At 45.0% G+C, this 18,178-nt stretch overlaps 1 protein-coding gene across 1 annotated transcript; it reads right to left on the bottom strand.

Annotated features, from left to right (window-relative positions):
- Positions 1-357: 357 nt before the first annotated feature.
- LOC120921695 (proteinase-activated receptor 1-like) lies at positions 358-16,643 on the bottom strand. Its single transcript, XM_040334235.1, has 3 exons — positions 16,193-16,643; positions 15,713-15,937; positions 358-1,360 (listed from the first exon to the last, which is right to left on the bottom strand). The coding sequence occupies exons 1-3, from the start codon at positions 16,641-16,643 to the stop codon at positions 417-419; spliced, it is 1,620 nt and encodes a 539-aa protein (XP_040190169.1). The 3' UTR covers positions 358-416.
- Between the last annotated feature and the right edge of the window lie 1,535 nt (positions 16,644-18,178).

Raw genomic sequence — 18,178 nt, 5'->3', positions numbered from 1 at the left:
CCTATCAATGCCCATCAGTGCCACCTATCAATGACCATCAGTGCCACCTATCAGTGCCTATCAGTGCAGCCTCATCAGTGCCTATGAGTGCAGCCTATAAATGCACATCAGTGCAGCCGCATCAGCACACATCAGTGAAGAAGAAAATGTACCTGTGTGCAAAATTATACAACAAACTATAAAAAAAAATTGTTTAGCAAAACAAAATAAAAAAACTGCAAAAATAAAAGCCCAGCTGTGATTAAATACCACCAAAAGAAAGCTCTATTTGTGTGAAAAATATTTAAAAATGTCATATGAGTACAGCGTTGCATGACTGCACAATTGTCATTCAAAGTGCGAACTGAAAGCTGAGAATTGGCCTGGACAGGAAGGGGGTAATATTTCCCTGTAGACAAGGGGTTAAGGATAGACTTCTATTTTACTGGAGGGTGATAATCTTTCTTACAGCGCAGAAAGCTGTAGATGTATCTCTTATACTCAGAGGATGCAAAATAATAGATAAGAGGATCCAGACAACAGTTGATGGTGCTGATCCCGGAAGAGACAAAGTAGGGAACATACAGAGAGTCATCATAATCCTTATACAACTGCACAGAATGCATTAAAAAGATAACATTGGAGGGGCCAAAACAAAGGACAAACACACTCAGTACAATCACGGATAGACGGATAGCTCGGGATCTCTTATGATTGCGATCAAATTGTGATCTGCTGAGACTGCGGATGATTCCAATGTAACAGAAAGTTGTGATGAATAATGGTAAGAAAAAGAAAAGTGAGATAACAGTGATCAAATAATCAAAATAGAAATCCGGATCAGACCTAATGTATTGAATATCATGACAAAATATGATATCTATGTTATAAAATCCCCAGGTTTGTTTTCTTATGAGAAGAGGCACAATGCTGGCCAATGAGATGACCCAGATGGCACCACACACCAGCCATGCTCGGGTCACTGTGCGCCAGGGGAGAGACCGCACCGGGTAGACTACGGCCAGGAAACGGTCCACACTGATACTTGTCATGAGCAGGACGGAGCAGTACATGTTACAGTAATATGCTGACGTGACAAAGCGACACATTCCTTCCCCGAAGATCCAGTCATTTCCCAAGAATCTGTAGACAATATAAAAAGGCAGAATGATAACAAGCAAGGTATCTGCTATGGCGAGGTTCAGCATGTAGACCACTGCCGGCTTCCCGACCTTCATCTTCACCAGGAACATGACGATCGCCATGATATTGAGAGGAAGAGCCACGAGGAACACAACAGTGTAGAATGATGGGACAAGAATGATCACACTCCAATGTCTGACTGAAGCATTAATGTCCTGTATAAATTGATATGCACCATCTGAAAAGTAAACACCTAATATTAGCATAATACATTAACAAGATACATTTAACTTTTCTTTAAAGCATTATTAAACTTAAAATAAATAATGTAATATATTGCAGCTTACCAATCATTAGATGTGGTGGTTGCATTAGTTTTATTTCTTTAGGCTTTTTTCCCCCCTCTGTTTTCACCTGGTGATCTGGCCAGTAACATACCCCCTGTAATAGAGTGCCTCCCACTCTGGATGAAGAATAGACAAGGACACCTTTGTAGAGCAGCTTTGTCAGTGTGGAGGTGGGGAGTGTTAGATGCACTAAGAAATTTAGATACACTAACAAATTGAAACAAAGTTATAACAACAGCTTTTTTTTGTGTAGTGCACCCCCTAAGGACTTGCTGGTTCAAGTTCTCCTCTGATACCAGTCTCAACTGTGTGGATATCCGCACCACTCTGACACACCCAGTTAACACATTTGAAGTGTGAAACCCAGTGGCGGCTGGTGATAAAGACATTTGGGGGGGTGCAAACCCCTCCAGCTCCTTACCTGCCCATCCTCTGCTGTCACAGCTCCCAATACCCGAACACACTATACACAGAGCACACACAATACATACAGAGCACACAGAACACACAGTGCATACACAAAACATACCGTGCATACACAGAACATACACAGAACATACCTTGCATACACAGAACATACACAGAACACACCGTGCATACACAGAACATACACAGAACACACCGTGCATACATAGAACACACCGCGCATACAAAGAACACACCGTACATACACAGAACATACACAGAACACACCGTGCATACACAGAACACACCGTGCATACACAGAACATACACAGAACACACCGTGCATACACAGAACATACACAGAACACACCGTACATACACAGAACATACACAGAACACACCGTACATACACAGAACATACACAGAACACACCGTGCATACACAGAACACACCTTGCATACACAGAACACACCGTACATACACAGAACATACACAGAACACACAACGCACCGTACACACACAGAACACACCGTACATACACAGAACACACCGTGCATACACAGAACACACCGTGCATACACAGAACACACCGTGCATACACAGAACATACACAGAACATACACAGAACATACACAGAACACACCGTGCATACACAGAACACACAGTGCATACACAGAACATACACAGAACATACACAGAACACACAACGCACCGTACACACACAGAATACACCGTACATACACAGAACATACACAGAACACACCCTGCATACAATACATACAGAGAACACACAGTACATACAAAGAACGCACCGTACATACACAGAACATACACAAAACGCACCGTACATACACAGAACACACAGTACATACAATACATACACAGAACATTCAATACATACACAGAACACACATTACATACACAGAACACACAGTACATACAATACATACACAGAACACACAGTACATACAATACATACAGAGAACACACAGTACATACAATACATACACAGAACACACAGAACATACAATACATACACAGAACACACAGTACATACACAGAACACACAGTACATACAATACATACACATAACATACAATACGTACACAGAACACACAGTACATACAATACATACAGAGAACACACAGAACATACACTACATACACAGAACACACAGTACATACACAGAACACACAGTACATACAATACATACACAGAACATACAATACATACACAGAACACACAGTACATACCATACATACACAGAACACACAGTACATACACAGAACATACAGTACATACAATACATACACAGAACATACAATACATACACAGAACACACAGTACATACAATACATACAGAGAACACACAGTACATACAAAGAACGCACCGTACATACACAGAACGCACCGTACATACACAGAACGCACCATACATACACAGAACGCACCGTACATACACAGAACATACAATACATACACAGAACACACAGTACATACACAGAACACACCGTACATACACAGAACACACAGTACATACAATACATACACAGAACATTCAATACATACACAGAACACACAGTACAACATAGAACACACAGTACATACACAGAACATACAATACATACAGAGAACACAGCACACTATATACAGAGGTGCAGCACTCACATTAGTTATATTGGAACCTGAGTCAGTGAGGATGCATTATCCTGTAATCTGATGGAGTTAGTGCATGTGCAGAAGAGACACCCGAAGCAGACTGCCTAAAGGGGAGAGGGGGGGAGCAGCAGCGTGAGATACAGACTCAATACTCTGTGACTGTCAGATATGCTATCTCCTTACTGGAGATTGTTCCTGTAACTGGGAAATAACGGCAGTGAGGGTATAGTGGAATCCCTGTAAAATTCACTTACCTTTCTGCTTCCATGTCCTCCCCTTGATGTCTTCCTTGGTGACGCTTCAGCCAATCAGGTTCCTGATAACCAGAATCCAAGAACCTGATTGGCTGAAACAGCCGTCAGTCTTATCCAAGGGACGTAGCCCTCTTGCGTTCCTTAGATAGACCTTCTGGGAGACTAGGGCTGTACTCAGGAAGCCTGGCTCTGATAGGCATTCCGCTCAGCCAACCAGCTGCTGTTATTCAGGTAACCGGCGCCCTTATGTCCAGTTATATGAATAGACTTGCGGCAGCTGGCAACCATCAATAACATACATTCGTGCAATACAATGCATGAATGTATGTTTTTTGCGAGAGGGGGTGCTGGCGCTGCAGCACCCTCTATAGACGGGAGCCATCACTGCAGTTAAAATGTAAAAATGACATTTTATGCCAATTAAAAATTATTAAAGGGCCCGTTTTTTTTTTTTGTGACTACAGGAGGGGGGCGCCCGGGCGTCCCTATGGACGGGCCGCCACTGGTGAAACCTTATACATATTAGGGCTAAAAACTGTTAGACCATCAAAATATAAGAGGCAACAGCAGGGGCGGACTGACAACTAATGTGGTCCCCGGGCAATAGGAGATCATGGGGCCCCCGGGCAATATAAGATCATGCCCGCCCCCGTGTCCCTGCCATACTGCCCACATTACATACATTGGTCTCTACCCCCTTTAGCTGCAGTGGCAACAGCTGAGGATGTATCCATGCTGTGGCAGGAATTATACCCCCTGTTGCTTTTGGTGGGTGATCGTGACATCATCAAGTGAATAGGGCCACTCTGCAAACACCCAGAAACCGTGTAAAGCACGCAGTTGCAGTATGCTAGTGTGGGATCCAAGGGGTTAAAGCAGGTTATGTGATGAGGCAATACAACACCTCCTTATACATACCTCCCAACTTTTTGAGATGGGAATGAGGGACACTTATCAGCAAAAGTATGCAGGCATAGGACACACCCCTTGCTCCCTGGTATGGGAGCAGAGAGGGACCCCTGGGGTTGGAGCAGAGAGGGACCCCTGGGATAGGAGCTGAGAGGGACTCCTGGGATAGGAGCAGAGAGGGACCCCTGGGATAGGAGCAGAGAGGGACCCCTGGGATAGGAGCAGAGAGGGATCCCTGGGATGGGGGCAGAGAGGGATCCCTGGGCTGGGGGCAGAGAGGGATCCCTGGGATGGGGGCAGAGAGGGATCCCTGGGATGGGGGCAGAGATGGATCCCTGGAATGGGAGCAGAGAGCGACCCCTGGGCTGGGAGCAGAGAGCGACCCCTGGGGTTGGAGCAGAGAGGGACCCCTGGGATAGGAGCAGAGAGGGACCCCTGGGATAGGAGCAGAGAGGGATCCCTGGGATGGGGGCAGAGAGGGACCCCTGGGCTGGGGGCAGGGAAGGGATCCCTGGGCTGGGGGCAGAGAGAGATCCCTGGGATGGGGGTAGAGAGGGATCCCTGGGATGGGGCAGAGAGGGATCCCTGGGATGGGGGCAGAGAGGGATCCCTGGGATGGGGCAGAGAGTGTCCCCTGGGCTGGGTGCAGAGCAGAGAGGGATCCCTGGAATGGGGGCAGAGAGGGACCCCTGGGCATGGAGCAGAGAGGGATCCCTGGAATGGGGGCAGAGAGGGACCCCTGGGCTTGGAGCAGAGAGGGATCCCTGGGATGGGGGCAGAGAGGGATCCCTGGGATGGGGGCAGAGGGGGATCCCTGGAATGGGAGATGCTCTGTTCATCTCTCCCTGGGTTCCCGACTCTTGATTGAATAGATTGATAGCAGCGCAGACATTGGCTCCCACTGCTTTCAATGAAATCCAATGACGCGGGCACCGGGGGTGGGGACGTGTTTACGGCATTTGAGTCTGTGGACAAATGTGTCTACATTCAATGGGAATTCAACCTGCCCATCAACTGCCTCATTTGTGACATGCCCACCAGGTGGAACTCAACATTGTCAATGCTGAAGCAGCTGCACACACAGCAGAGGGTCATCAATAAGTACCTGTGTGAGTATGGCACCAGGACAGGCTCAGAGGAGCTTGGCTTCTTTTTGCCACACCAGTGGCTACTGATAAAGGATGCTTGCACTGTCCTGTCACCGTTTGAGGTGGCCACAAGGATGGTGAGCAGCGACAATCCCCCATTAGTCTTTGTGGAATCATGGACAGGGCACTAAAGGCAGAATAGCGGGAGGAAGAGAAGGACTTCCTTTACTCTCAAGGCCCCTTTATGCAAATTCCATTCCTGTGGGGCCGCCAAACACACAGGAGAAAGAGGAGGAGGAGGAGGAGGAGGAGGAGGAAGATTATGTCAGCATGTATATAGAGGATACCATGCAGCAGTCTTCAAGGGATGATTTTCAGTTCCCAGAAACCCAAGGAGTTGTACGTGGCTGGGAGGAGATAGTTCCTGACAATGTCATCTTTAGTGACCCAGAGGACTCAGAATCTCATGCCTCTTCAAACTTACATTGCATGGGTTCCCTGATTCTGCAAAGCCTGTGAAAGGACCTGAGGATTTGTGGTATCAAGGAGAGGGATAATTTCTGGCTGGCAACCCTTCTTGATCCACGTTACAGGGGTAAGGTTGCAAAGCTCATCCTACCTTTGCAGAGGGAGCAGAGGATGAAACTTCTTCAGGACGCCTTGAATAAAACTTTGTGTAACGCCTTTCCAGACCCTAGGACAACGTGTTTCTGAAGCTTCATTCGGTCAGAGGAAGAGCAGCGAAGAAGGTGGCCAGCTGACCGATGCCTTTAAAAAAATCTTTATTTCTCAGCGCCCAGGACTGTTAGGTTTAAGCAACCATTGGCAGCATCTGCATTATATGGTGCCAGAATATTTAGGGGCAAGAGCATACTTGGAGACCTTTCTAACTGAGCATCCACTGGGTTACTGGGTCTTGAGGATGGACCACTGGCCAAAACTTGCGCAATATTCAATCAGGCTACTGGCCTCTCCTGCATCCAGCGTGCTTTCTGAATGGACATTCAGTGCTGCTGGATGGTTTGTAATGGATCAAAGAGTACATCTGTCCATAGACTCTGTTGATAGGTTTAAATTTATCAAAATGAATCAGTCCTGAATAAGCAGCTATCAAGCCCCTAATGCTGATGTAACTGATTACATTTGCTAGGGAACTGGGATCCCTTGAACACTGCCTATGCTGTCTATACTATACCTGAACCTTGATTATGCTAGCTTCCAACAATATTTTTGGTTTAGGGCACCGCCAATACCCAAGGCCCAACTTTTATGCACCTGTTTGATAGGGGGCATGTCATTTCAATGTTTTTTACACATTTTTAACAGCAGGGCCTGTACCTGCGTGCATCAAGAATAACTGTGAGGGGTTACAGTCTTCAGGCATGGCGTCTTTAAGAACTATGACTTACCTACTGTCAGCGGGATTCCCCTCTGACAGCAGAATATAAACAAAACATTTGCTGATGTTAAGAAATTAAAAGAAAAACAGTGTGGGGGTCCCCTCTCCGATCCATACCATGCCCTTCTAGTCTGCTATGGATTTGGAGAAGAACCCCACGCCAAAATTAAGAGAGAAGTGTGCCTTTCTTTTTTAAATCATACTTTCCTAGGTAGTTGCAGCAGGCTCCTGGGTGGATCCCAACTACCATATATACTCGAGTATAAGCCAAGATTTTCCGCCCTTTTTTTAGGCTGAAAATGCCCCCCTCGGCTTATACTCGAGTCTATACACCTGACTGTGTACCTGATTATTGTGCAGAGTTAGACGGCGGGCGGCCATTCTTGAAAAGTCGCATCTCCTCCTCGTTCTGTTCCGTGATAGACGGAACACGCAGTTCCCCAGCAGACACTGGGCCAGATTCATAAAGAGATACGACGGCGTATCTCCTGATATGCCGTCGTATCTCTGAGATCCGACGGTCAGATCTATGCGACTGATTCATAAGAATCAGTTACGCATAGATCTCCCTTAGATCCGACTGGTGTAAGTGACTTACACCGTCGGATCTTAGGCTGCAATATCCAACCGGCCGCTAGGTGGCGCTTCGTTTGTTTACGCAACAAATATGCAAATTCCGATTTCCGCCGATTCAGAAACGTCGTTTGCGTTCGGCTTTTTCCGGCGGATAGTTACCCCTGCTATATGCGGCGCCGAGTTTAAAATTTTTACGTTGTTTGCGTAAGTCGGTCGCGAATACGGATGGCCGGAATTTACGCTGCTGCCAAAAACAATGACGTCCTAGCGACATCATTTGGAGCATGCACACTGGGGAATTTCTCTGGCGGCACATGCGCAGTTAAATCGGCGCGGGAACGCGCCTAATTTAAATTGTACACTCCCCCTAGCCGCGGAATTTGAATTCCGCCGGGGGAGTTACGATCCGCCGGCGCAAGTTTGGAGGTAAGTGCTTTGTGAATACTGCACTAGCCTCGCAAAATTGCGCCGGCGGATCGTAAATCAGATAGATTACGCGGATCTAAAGATCCGCTAATCTATCTGAATCTGGCCCACTGTGTTTAGTGTTCCCGCCTATCACGGACATTCTTTCATCCTCGGACAATAATAAAATAATTAAAAACATCCTCAATAAGGTTTCTTGGTGATCTTTAATCCCCATTTTATTCAGTTTAAGGAACCACACCTGTTAATTTAGGTGGGGGCCCCAACAAAGGGATACAGTTCTGACCTTGAATCACCCTGTGCATCAATTAATTTTTGGTCTGCCTGGGTGTCTTTTTATACATTTTTGAGTAACAGTAAAGAATGGGGGCATGTTGATGGGGACATTTGAATGACACCGCCAACCCCCCCCCAAAAAAAAGGTCTGCACTCATTGCTTGCCACCTGGTGTCTGACATGACCAGTTCCCACTGATGGTAAATAAACAAAGGGGGCGGGGTCAGCACTGACAGCAGGAGACCTTGCCCCTTTCTGTTTACTTTCTGTTTCTAGGCACCTGCCAACTGACAGCTCCCATTCCCAGTGCCGAATGTGGGTGGAAAACAGAGATGTCAGATGCCAGATTTGTTTAAATTTGTTACTGTAGTATTCAGAAACTCTAAGGCCGCGTACACACGGTCGGTCCATCCGATGAAGCGGACTGATGGTCTGATGTGCCTACACACCATCAGTTAAAAAAATGATCGAGTCCAACGCAGTGACGTAAAGCACAACGATGTGCTGAGAAAAATTAAGTTCAATGCTTCTAAGCATGCGTCGACTTGATTCTGAGCATACGCGGGTTTTTAACTGATGCTTTTGCATACTAACCATCGGTTTTGACCTATCGGTTAGGCGTCCATCGGTTCGATTTTAAAGCAAGTTCTAAATTTTTGGACTGAAGGATAACGGACCGATGGGGCCCACACACCATCGGTTTGGACCGATGAAACTGACCTTCAGTCCATTTCCATCCGTTTTGACCGACTGTGTGTATGCGGCCTCACATACCCACATTTCCGAATAATAAAAATGTTGGCCGCATTTTAATTCAGAACAACATGAACCGCACATGTCTGATGCTGATCATTATAACATTAGGTGATAGGCAAACCACCATTTCTGGAACTAAAGTCATCCATCTCAGGGCAAAATTGTTAACAAAGGCAAACAAAATGTGCAGACATAATTGGTAGGACAGTAATGTGCTATAAATTAAGTTTCATTGTATGATAAGTTCCTTACCGTAGATAATAAACGTAGATTCATCATCTGTAAAAACATTGGAGTAAAGTGTCAGAGAATCTCAACATACAATTCTGTTTTTTATTATACAATTCTCTTCTTTTTTTTTTACCTTCTTCTATCCATGTTAATTAATTTTAATTTAAACTTCAAGAGTAATGAGTGTTTAATGAATTGATCAATTACCCCAATCCTGTCCATATTAACATTACAGGTCCTCTTACCCCAATCCTTTTTTTTTCATTCAAATTTAAGTTTATTTTCAATAAAATAAATACATACATTTGTATAAAAATAGCAAGAAATAAGTCAATAGCACGCAGAAATATAATAATTTAAATCAATTCATAATAATCATTCCTGTCTTATTAACTGCCACTTATATCTATCCTTCCTATATGCTCTACACCATGTGGTGAAAGTAAGGCAGTTCACATAAGCTAAATTAAAAGACTATTTCAAAGTAATACTTTAAACTTGAAGGAGAAACAGAATATTTTCATATATCAAGGAATTCCTAGGTCTAGTGTTATCACACAATAAGTTATAAAGGGGATAAAACTAATTGAGTGTACCAGATTAAATTACTTAGAATAATTAAAGGATAATATATCCGGAGTGCATCAACCTCTCCGACACCCCTAACGGGAACTTTCTGTGTCCAAGAGGTTGAGCAAAACCTCCAATCCTCCCTCCAATAACTATTACTGGAACTCTCCGATAACCGAAAACATATTGTCGGAATCCCCATCAAATCTAATTATTTCAAAGGTTTGGTAGAATCCTTCAATTACTTAAACATAAACTTATCTTTTCAAAATAAAACAAACTGAGGACCAAAAATCTTAAGGATTCTATCCCCAGAGATAAAATAATGAGATAAAACCTAAGAAGAATCAAAAGAAAAAAAGAAAGAGTGACAAAAGACAAGAGAGGAAGTGAAAAAAGAAAGCCAGAAGAAAATCAGGAGAGATAGAAAATTAGCCTGCCTGCCATCTACCAGCATCGTCCAAAAGACATTGATGTCATCAAAACCTTCACGGAGTATAAGTTATCCCCATGTATTCTATCCAAGGTTCCCAGATTTCATAGAAAAGAGTAGACTTATCCAACATGGAGCAGACCCTTTTCTCTTGTTCCATAATCCATGTGACCTTTCTTTTCATATATAGGATGGAAACATTAGTCTTTTTCCATGCAGCTGCGAGTGTAATTCTGGCACCTGTCATAATATATAAGATGAGTTTTCTGGTAACCTTGGAAGTTAGAGGTAACATTCCGTTAAGCAAAGCAATAGTAGGAGATTGATGCAGGTTACAGCCTGTGACTCGTCTGATTATATTGAACACCGGGGGCCAGATCCACAAAAACCTGGCGTAACTTAAAAAATCCCATTTAAGTTACACTGCCTTAAAGTTTCTACCTAAGTGCCCGATCCACAAAGCACTTATCTAGAAATTTCAGGCTGTGTAACTAAAATTCCGCCGGCGCAAGGCGTTCCTATTCAAATGGGGCGAGTCCCATTTAAATGAGGCGCGCTCCCGCGCCGGCCGTACTGCGCATGCGCAAATTTACGTTACGCCGAGTTTTGAGGATCGCGACGGCTTAAAAAAGTTGCGTCGGGAAAAAAAAAAAAAATGACAGCGTCGCTCGGCATGCATTCCTGAGGGAGAACTCCATGCCAATTTTCAAATAAAAAACCGGCATGGGTTCCCCCCCCCAGGAGCATACCAGGCCCTTAGGTCTGGTATGGGTTGTAAGGAGACCCCCCCACGCCGAAAAATCGACGTAGGGGGTCCCCCTACAATCCATACCAGACCCGTATCCAAAGCACGCTACCCGGCCGGTCAGGAAGGGAGTGGGGACGAGCGAGCGCCCCCCCCCTCCTGAGCCGTGCCAGGCCGCATGCCCTCAACATGGGGGGGTTGGGTGCTCTGGGGCAGGGGGGCGCACTACGGGCCCCCCCACCTCAGAGCACCCTGTCCCCATGTTGATGAGGACAGGACCTCTTCCCGACAACCCTTGCCATTTTTCGTCGGGGTCTGCGGGCGGGGGCTTATCGGAATCTGGGAGTCCCCTCAAATAAGGGGGCCCCCAGATACCGGCCCCCCACCCTAAGTGAATGGATATGGGGTACATCGTACCCCTATCCATTCACCTGTAGGCAAAAAGTTAGTTAGTAAACACACAACACAAGGCTTTTTAAAATATTTTATTATTCTGCTCCGGATGCCCCCCCTGTCTTCGTTATTAGCTCAATTAGCAGGGGGGGCTTCTTCTTCCGCTCTCTGGGGGTCTTCCACTCTCCGGGGGTCTTCTCCGCTCTCCGGGGGGGGCTTCTCCGGACTCCGGGGGGCTTCTTCCATCTTCTCCCCTCTTCCGCTGTTGACTCGGCGAACCCCGGTTCTTGTGCAGATGTCCGGTGCCTTCTTCTTCAGCGCTGGCTGCCTGCTATGTTTGTGTGTTAGCTCGATTTCAAACAGGCAGCCGGCGCGGTCTTCTGTGACGTCAGGGTCTTCTGTTCTTCTCCCCTCTTCCGATGTTGACTCGTCGCCTGTTGTCGCTGTAATGATGGAAGCGCGCCTTGCATCCCATTTATATAGGCATCACCGTCCCATCATGCTCCGGTAGGTACCCACGTGGTGGGTGCACGTGGGTAGGCACCCACCACGTGGGTACCTGCTGGAGCATGATGGGACGGTGATGCCTATATAAATGGGATGCAAGGCGCGCTTCCATCATTACAGCGACAACAGGCGACGAGTTAACATCGGAAGAGGGGAGAAGAACAGAAGACCCTGACGTCACAGAAGACCGCGCCGGCTGCCTGTTTGAAATCGAGCTAACACACAAACATAGCAGGCAGCCAGCGCTGAAGAAGAAGGCACCGGACATCTGCACAAGAACCGGGGTTCGCCGAGTCAACAGCGGAAGAGGGGAGAAGATGGAAGAAGCCCCCCGGAGTCCGGAGAAGCCCCCCCCGGAGAGCGGAGAAGACCCCCGGAGAGTGGAAGACCCCCGGAGAGCGGAAGAAGAAGCCCCCCCTGCTAATTGAGCTAATAACGAAGACAGGGGGGGCATCCGGAGCAGGATAATAAAATATTTTAAAAAGCCTTGTGTTGTGTGTTCACTAACTAACTTTTTGCCTACAGGTGAATGGATAGGGGTACGATGTACCCCATATCCATTCACTTAGGGTGGGGGGCCGGTATCTGGGGGCCCCCTTATTTGAGGGGACTCCCAGATTCCGATAAGCCCCCGCCCGCAGACCCCGACAACCAATGGCAAGGGTTGTCGGGAAGAGGTCCTGTCCTCATCAACATGGGGACAGGGTGCTCTGAGGTGGGGGGGCCCGTAGTGAGCCCCCCTGCCCCAGAGCACCCAACCCCCCCATGTTGAGGGCATGCGGCCTGGCACGGCTCAGGAGGGGGGGGGCGCTCGCTCGTCCCCACTCCCTTCCTGACCGGCCGGGTAGCATGCTTTGGATACGGGTCTGGTATGGATTGTAGGGGGACCCCCTACGTCGATTTTTCGGCGTAGGGGGGTCCCCTTACAACCCATACCAGACCTAAGGGCCTGGTATGCTCCTGGGGGGGAACCCATGCCGGTTTTGTCTTTACAAATTGCCGTGGAGTTCTCCCTCGGGAATGCATACCAAATGCCGTCGCTGCAATGGGCTTTTACATGGTGTGACTAGTTTTCACTTTGTAACATCAGCCCTAGTTTTACACTTGCAAAATAACACTTACGGCGAAAAAACTAAGCTGGAAAGCTTTGTGGATCGCCTTAAGTGCTAATTTGCATACTAGCAACGGCATTTCGACTTGAAATGCCCCCAGCGGTGGATGCGGTACTGCATCCTAAGATTCGGCAGTGTAATTCAATTACACATGCCTGATCTTCTGCCTAACTTTGGAAAAAGCCTTTTGAGGATCGTTTCCAAAGTTAGACACAGACTGAACAGCAGTTAAGTCTGCGTATCTCTTTTGAGGATCTGGCCCCTTATTCCAGTAACCCTGGATTTTGGGACATTCCCACCAAATATGTATCATAGACCCCAATCCATGACAGCCTCTGAAGCATAGGGGAGAAGTTGTCGGATACATAGAGGTCAGTTTGACGGGAACTAAATACCATCTAGTATAAATTTTTATGTTAGCTTCTATAAGAGAGACATTCACATAACCTTTAATGGATCTGGTATAATTCTTATACCAGTCCGACAAATCCCATTCGTTATTAAGTTCCTTTTCCCATGCCAGCATATGCGGCAATTTGGTGTCATTAGTAGCAAGTGAATTATATATAATTGAAATATTCCCCTTCCTGGACAAACCCTGATCACATTTACTTTCATAGGGTGTCAAAAATCCTGATATCGAGTCACTATCCCATAGGCTTTGAGCATAGTCATGTAGTTGAGAAAATCTTAGTTTTTCTGAAACAGGAAGGTCTAGCTTGTCAATAAAATGTTGCTCGGGAAGGGGACCCGAACGAGAAAAGAAGCGTCCTATACGATACAACCCCTTATCATGCCACCATAACTACTTGCCGACCGCCCACCGTCGTTATACGTCCTCACTTTAGAGATGAATATCTCGGTAACGGCAGCAGCTGCTGCCACAATCGAGATATTCATCTCTTCTGTGGGCGGCCGTGTTAACGATAATGGCGGTCTCCGCGGCGAATTCGCCACGAGATCGCCGTTATCGGTGGCGGGAGAGGGGCCCCCCCCCTCCCGCCGCTCTCCCGCGCCCTCCGCCGCTTACCGTAGCCGTCGGTAGCGGCGGAGGAGATCGCGACCATCCGGCATCTGAGCGGGGACGAGACTGAAGGAAAAATCTCCTTCGCCCGTCCCCATAGCTCCACTGGGCGGAAGTGACGTCAAAACGTCAGTCCCGCCCAGCGTCTTAAAGAAACATTTTTTTTTTTTTGTCATTTGAAAAAATGACATTTCCAAATTTTTTTTTTTTTTTTTGCATTTAAGCCCAAATATGAGATCTGAGGTCTTTTTGACCCCAGATCTCATATTTAAGAGGACCTGTCATGCTTTTTTCTATTACAAGGGATGTTTACATTCCTTGTAATAGGAATAAAAGTGATAATTTTTTTTTTTTCAGTGTTAAAAATTCTAAAATAAATAAAAATAAATGCGAAAAGCAAAAAAAAATTTTTTTAAAGCGCCCCGTCCCGACGAGCTCGCGCGTAGAAGCGAACGTATACGCGAGTAGCGCCGACATATGAAAACGGTATTCAAACCACACAAGTGAGGTATCGCCGCGATCGTTAGAGCGAGAGCATTAATTTTAGCCTTAGGCCTACTCTGTAACTCAAAAAATGCAACCTGTAGAATTTTTTAAACGTCGCCTATCAAGATTTTTAAGGGTAAAAGTTTGACGCCATGCCACGAGCGGGCGCAATTTTTAAGCGTGACATGTTGGGTATCATTTTACTCGGCGTAACATTATCTTTCACAATATATAAAAAAGTTGGGCCAAATTTATTGTTGTCTTATTTTTTCATTTAAAAAAGTGAATTTTTTCCAAAAAAAGTGCGCTTGTAAGACCGCTGCGCAAATACGGTGTGACAAAAAGTATTGCAATGACTTCCATTTAATTCTCTAGGGTGTTAGAAAAAAAAATATATAATGTTTGGGGGTTTTAAGTAATTTTCTAGCAAAAAAAATGGTTTTGTCTCGTAAACACCGACTCTGAAAAACAGGCCCGGGGCTAAAGTGGTTAAAGGAATCTTTATCAATTTTAGAAGTAAAGAATGGGTCTATGAAAATATTCGATAAAGGCCTACCTTTAGAGATTAGAGAGGGATTGTTTTTAAGTGAATCCCATAAAACTAAAGTTTGAGATAGAGTCGGAGATAATATAGAAGGCCTTTTCTTGGTATGACTCCACATTAAATCCTCTATCGTTAGATACGGAATCGCCTGTTCTTCGATGTCTATCCAATCAGGACGTTCATTTTTAAGAAAAATTTCTGACAATTGCACTAATCTCGCTGATTGGTAGTACCATATCAAATTTGGTACACCTAGACCGCCTTGTTCAGATAAGTTATAGAGAGTGCGAGATGGAAGGCGTGGACCCTTGTTGTTCCATATAAACTTGGTAATTTTGCCTTGAAAGGATTTTAGTTGACTTTTGATTATCGGTATAGGTAATGATCGAAAGAGATACAAAAGCCTAGGGAGAAGAGTCATCTTGACCGAATTAATTCTACCAATCCAACCTATATTCTGAGTACCCCAGTCTTTCAGATCCTTCTCAAGTTTTCTATACATAGGGGGATAGTTGGCTAGATATAAATTCTGAATATTGGGGGTCAAATTAATGCCTAGGTATTTAATATAAGAGGCGTCACATTTGAATCTATAACGTTCTTTCAGTAGAGAAACAGTGGACTCAGTAAGTGAAACATTGAGGGCCCTGGATTTGGCTATGTTTACAGCAAGACCTGAAACCAGAGAAAATTCGTCCATAAGAGAGTAAACTTTGGGCAGGGATGTTTCTGGTGTAGTCAAAAAAAGTAAAAGGTCGTCTGCAAATAAGGCGCACTTATGTTCCTTTTTGGCACATCGAACACCCCTGATATTTGCATTTTCACGAATAGCTATAGCCAGGGATTCAATCACAATTGCAAATATCAGAGGAGATAAAGGGCATCCCTGCCTTGTACCTCTACGGATCTCGATAGATTCTGAAAAAATACCTTGAAAGCGTACTTTAGCTTCAGGGGAATAGTAAAGTGCAGACAGGATACCCAGAAATTTAGCGCCAAACCCCCAATGGTTCATCACCTTGAACATAAAAGGCCAAGACACTGAGTCAAATGCTTTCTGAAGATCTATGGAAAGAAGCATACCCTTCTGACCAGTATCACCAGACCATCCTGAGTTCAGTATAGAAATCAGATCAATAGCTCTCCTAACCTGTTCCGGACCTCGCCTCCCAGTAATGAAGCCAACTTGATCTCTACTAACATATTGACAAATGAAAGAAGATAACCTATTGGCCATTATTTTAGTAAGTATCTTAAGATCGTTATTGATAAGAGATATCGGTCTATAGTTCTCCACCAGGCTATGATCCTTTTCCGGCTTAGGGATTACCGATATATAAGCCAAATTGAGTTGTCTTTCTATAGGATCTCCCTCGGTCATGTGGTTGAAAAATCTCACCAAATAGGGAGTTAAAATGCTTGAAAATGTTTTGTAATATGAACTCGAAAATCCATCAGGTCCCGGGGCTTTATCTAATTTTAGGTGTTTAATCACTGTCGATACTTCCTCAATTGAAATGGGAGTCTCCATCACCCTTGTATGTATTTCAGACAATTTAGGAAGATTCAGATTGCTAAGAAAATCATCTATCCTCTCTGAAGAAGAATCCTCAGTAGAGGTATAAAGCTTAAAATAAAAGTCATGGAAGGCCTCCATTATTCTCCTAGGGTTTAGGGAGAATGAACCGTCAATCATCTTTATTTTAGGGAGAGTTCTTGATTGAAATCTAGGTGACAATTTATGTGCTAGCATTGGACCTATTTTATCTTTAAATTTATAGAAATTAGCTCAAGAGAGATACTTCCTGGGTAAGACTATTCAATATTCAGGTGATGGAGTCTTTTCCAATTTTTCTGTATTTGACCTTGTTCCAAGGATTCAGATTTGGACTAGTAGGCGTGGTCCTCTTGCCTGATGGTAGTTGAGGTGAAGTAGTGTCCATAGCTGGTTCAAGAGAGATAATTTTTAGATCAATTAGAAGTTTTTCACCCTCGCGGAGATTATGTATCACATGGTGTCTGCCATTATGATTGAACTTTAAGGTGAAGGGAAAGGCCCATTTGTATTTGATGTCATTGTCCATGAGGGCCGACAATAACGGTTTCATCGCTCTTCTTCTCTGGATGGTGTATGGAGAAATGTCAGAAAATATTTGTATTGTAGCACCATGGTATTGGAGATTCTCCTGTTGTCTAGATCTTTTCATAACGTCCTCCTTGGTGGAGAAATAATGAGGCTTGACCACCACATCTCTGGGTAAACCATCTCTTCTTAGTGGACCCAATGATCTATGAGCCCTGTCTAATTCCATTTTTGGAGTAGGTATAGATGGTAGAAGGATTTTTATAATGTCCTGTATTGCTGAGTGGACATCCACAATGGATTCAGGAAGACCCCCGACCCTAAAATTCTCCCTTCTTGACCTGTTTTCTAAATCATCAATCTTATCCTGAGCAGCCTCCAGTTGATCTTGCAAGAAATGCATATGGCTATCATGTTGTTCAGTTTTCGAAACGTTAGCATCTAATTTATGTTCTATAGAATCAATCCTGTTGCCAAGACAATGAAAGTCAGCCCTGATATCGTTAGTGATTTTCTCGGCAGTAAGAGCTAAACCCCTTTCCATCATTTCAGATATTTTGTTATACAGTTCAGCAACATTGAAAGAAGCTTCCGGAACATGTTCAGTATTTGCAGTTACCTGTTTAGGATCCTGAGAGACGGACTCAATAGGAATCATGTGGTCAGCCATTGTAGTTGTGAGAGCTCCCCCAATTGTAGAAGAATATAAATTTAGAAGCTTTGCTGAACCCAGAGAAGGAGGTGATGAGGTGGGAAGTAGAAGTGAAGAGACTTGTCCGTCGAACTCAGTATCTCCAACAGATGTCTGAGGGCTTGTAAGAGGAGGGGAGTCC

Source organism: Rana temporaria (assembly GCF_905171775.1).
Source record: "Rana temporaria chromosome 3 unlocalized genomic scaffold, aRanTem1.1 chr3c, whole genome shotgun sequence".
NCBI classification, from domain to species: domain Eukaryota; kingdom Metazoa; phylum Chordata; class Amphibia; order Anura; family Ranidae; genus Rana; species Rana temporaria.
The sequence above is the reverse complement of the archived record's forward strand: the minus strand, read 5'-3'. Positions and strand labels throughout refer to the sequence as shown.

Coding starts and splice junctions, on each gene's coding strand:
- LOC120921695 (XM_040334235.1), bottom strand. CDS start 16,643: ATGACCGAGGGAGATCCTATAGAAAGACAACTCAATTTGGCTTATATA. Junction 15,938..16,192: donor AGCTAAAGTACGCTTTCAAG/GTATTTTTTCAG, acceptor CTCTGGTTTCAG/GTCTTGCTGTAAACATAGCC. Junction 1,361..15,712: donor CTGGGGTACTCAGAATATAG/GTTGGATTGGTA, acceptor TTTACTTTTCAG/ATGGTGCATATCAATTTATA.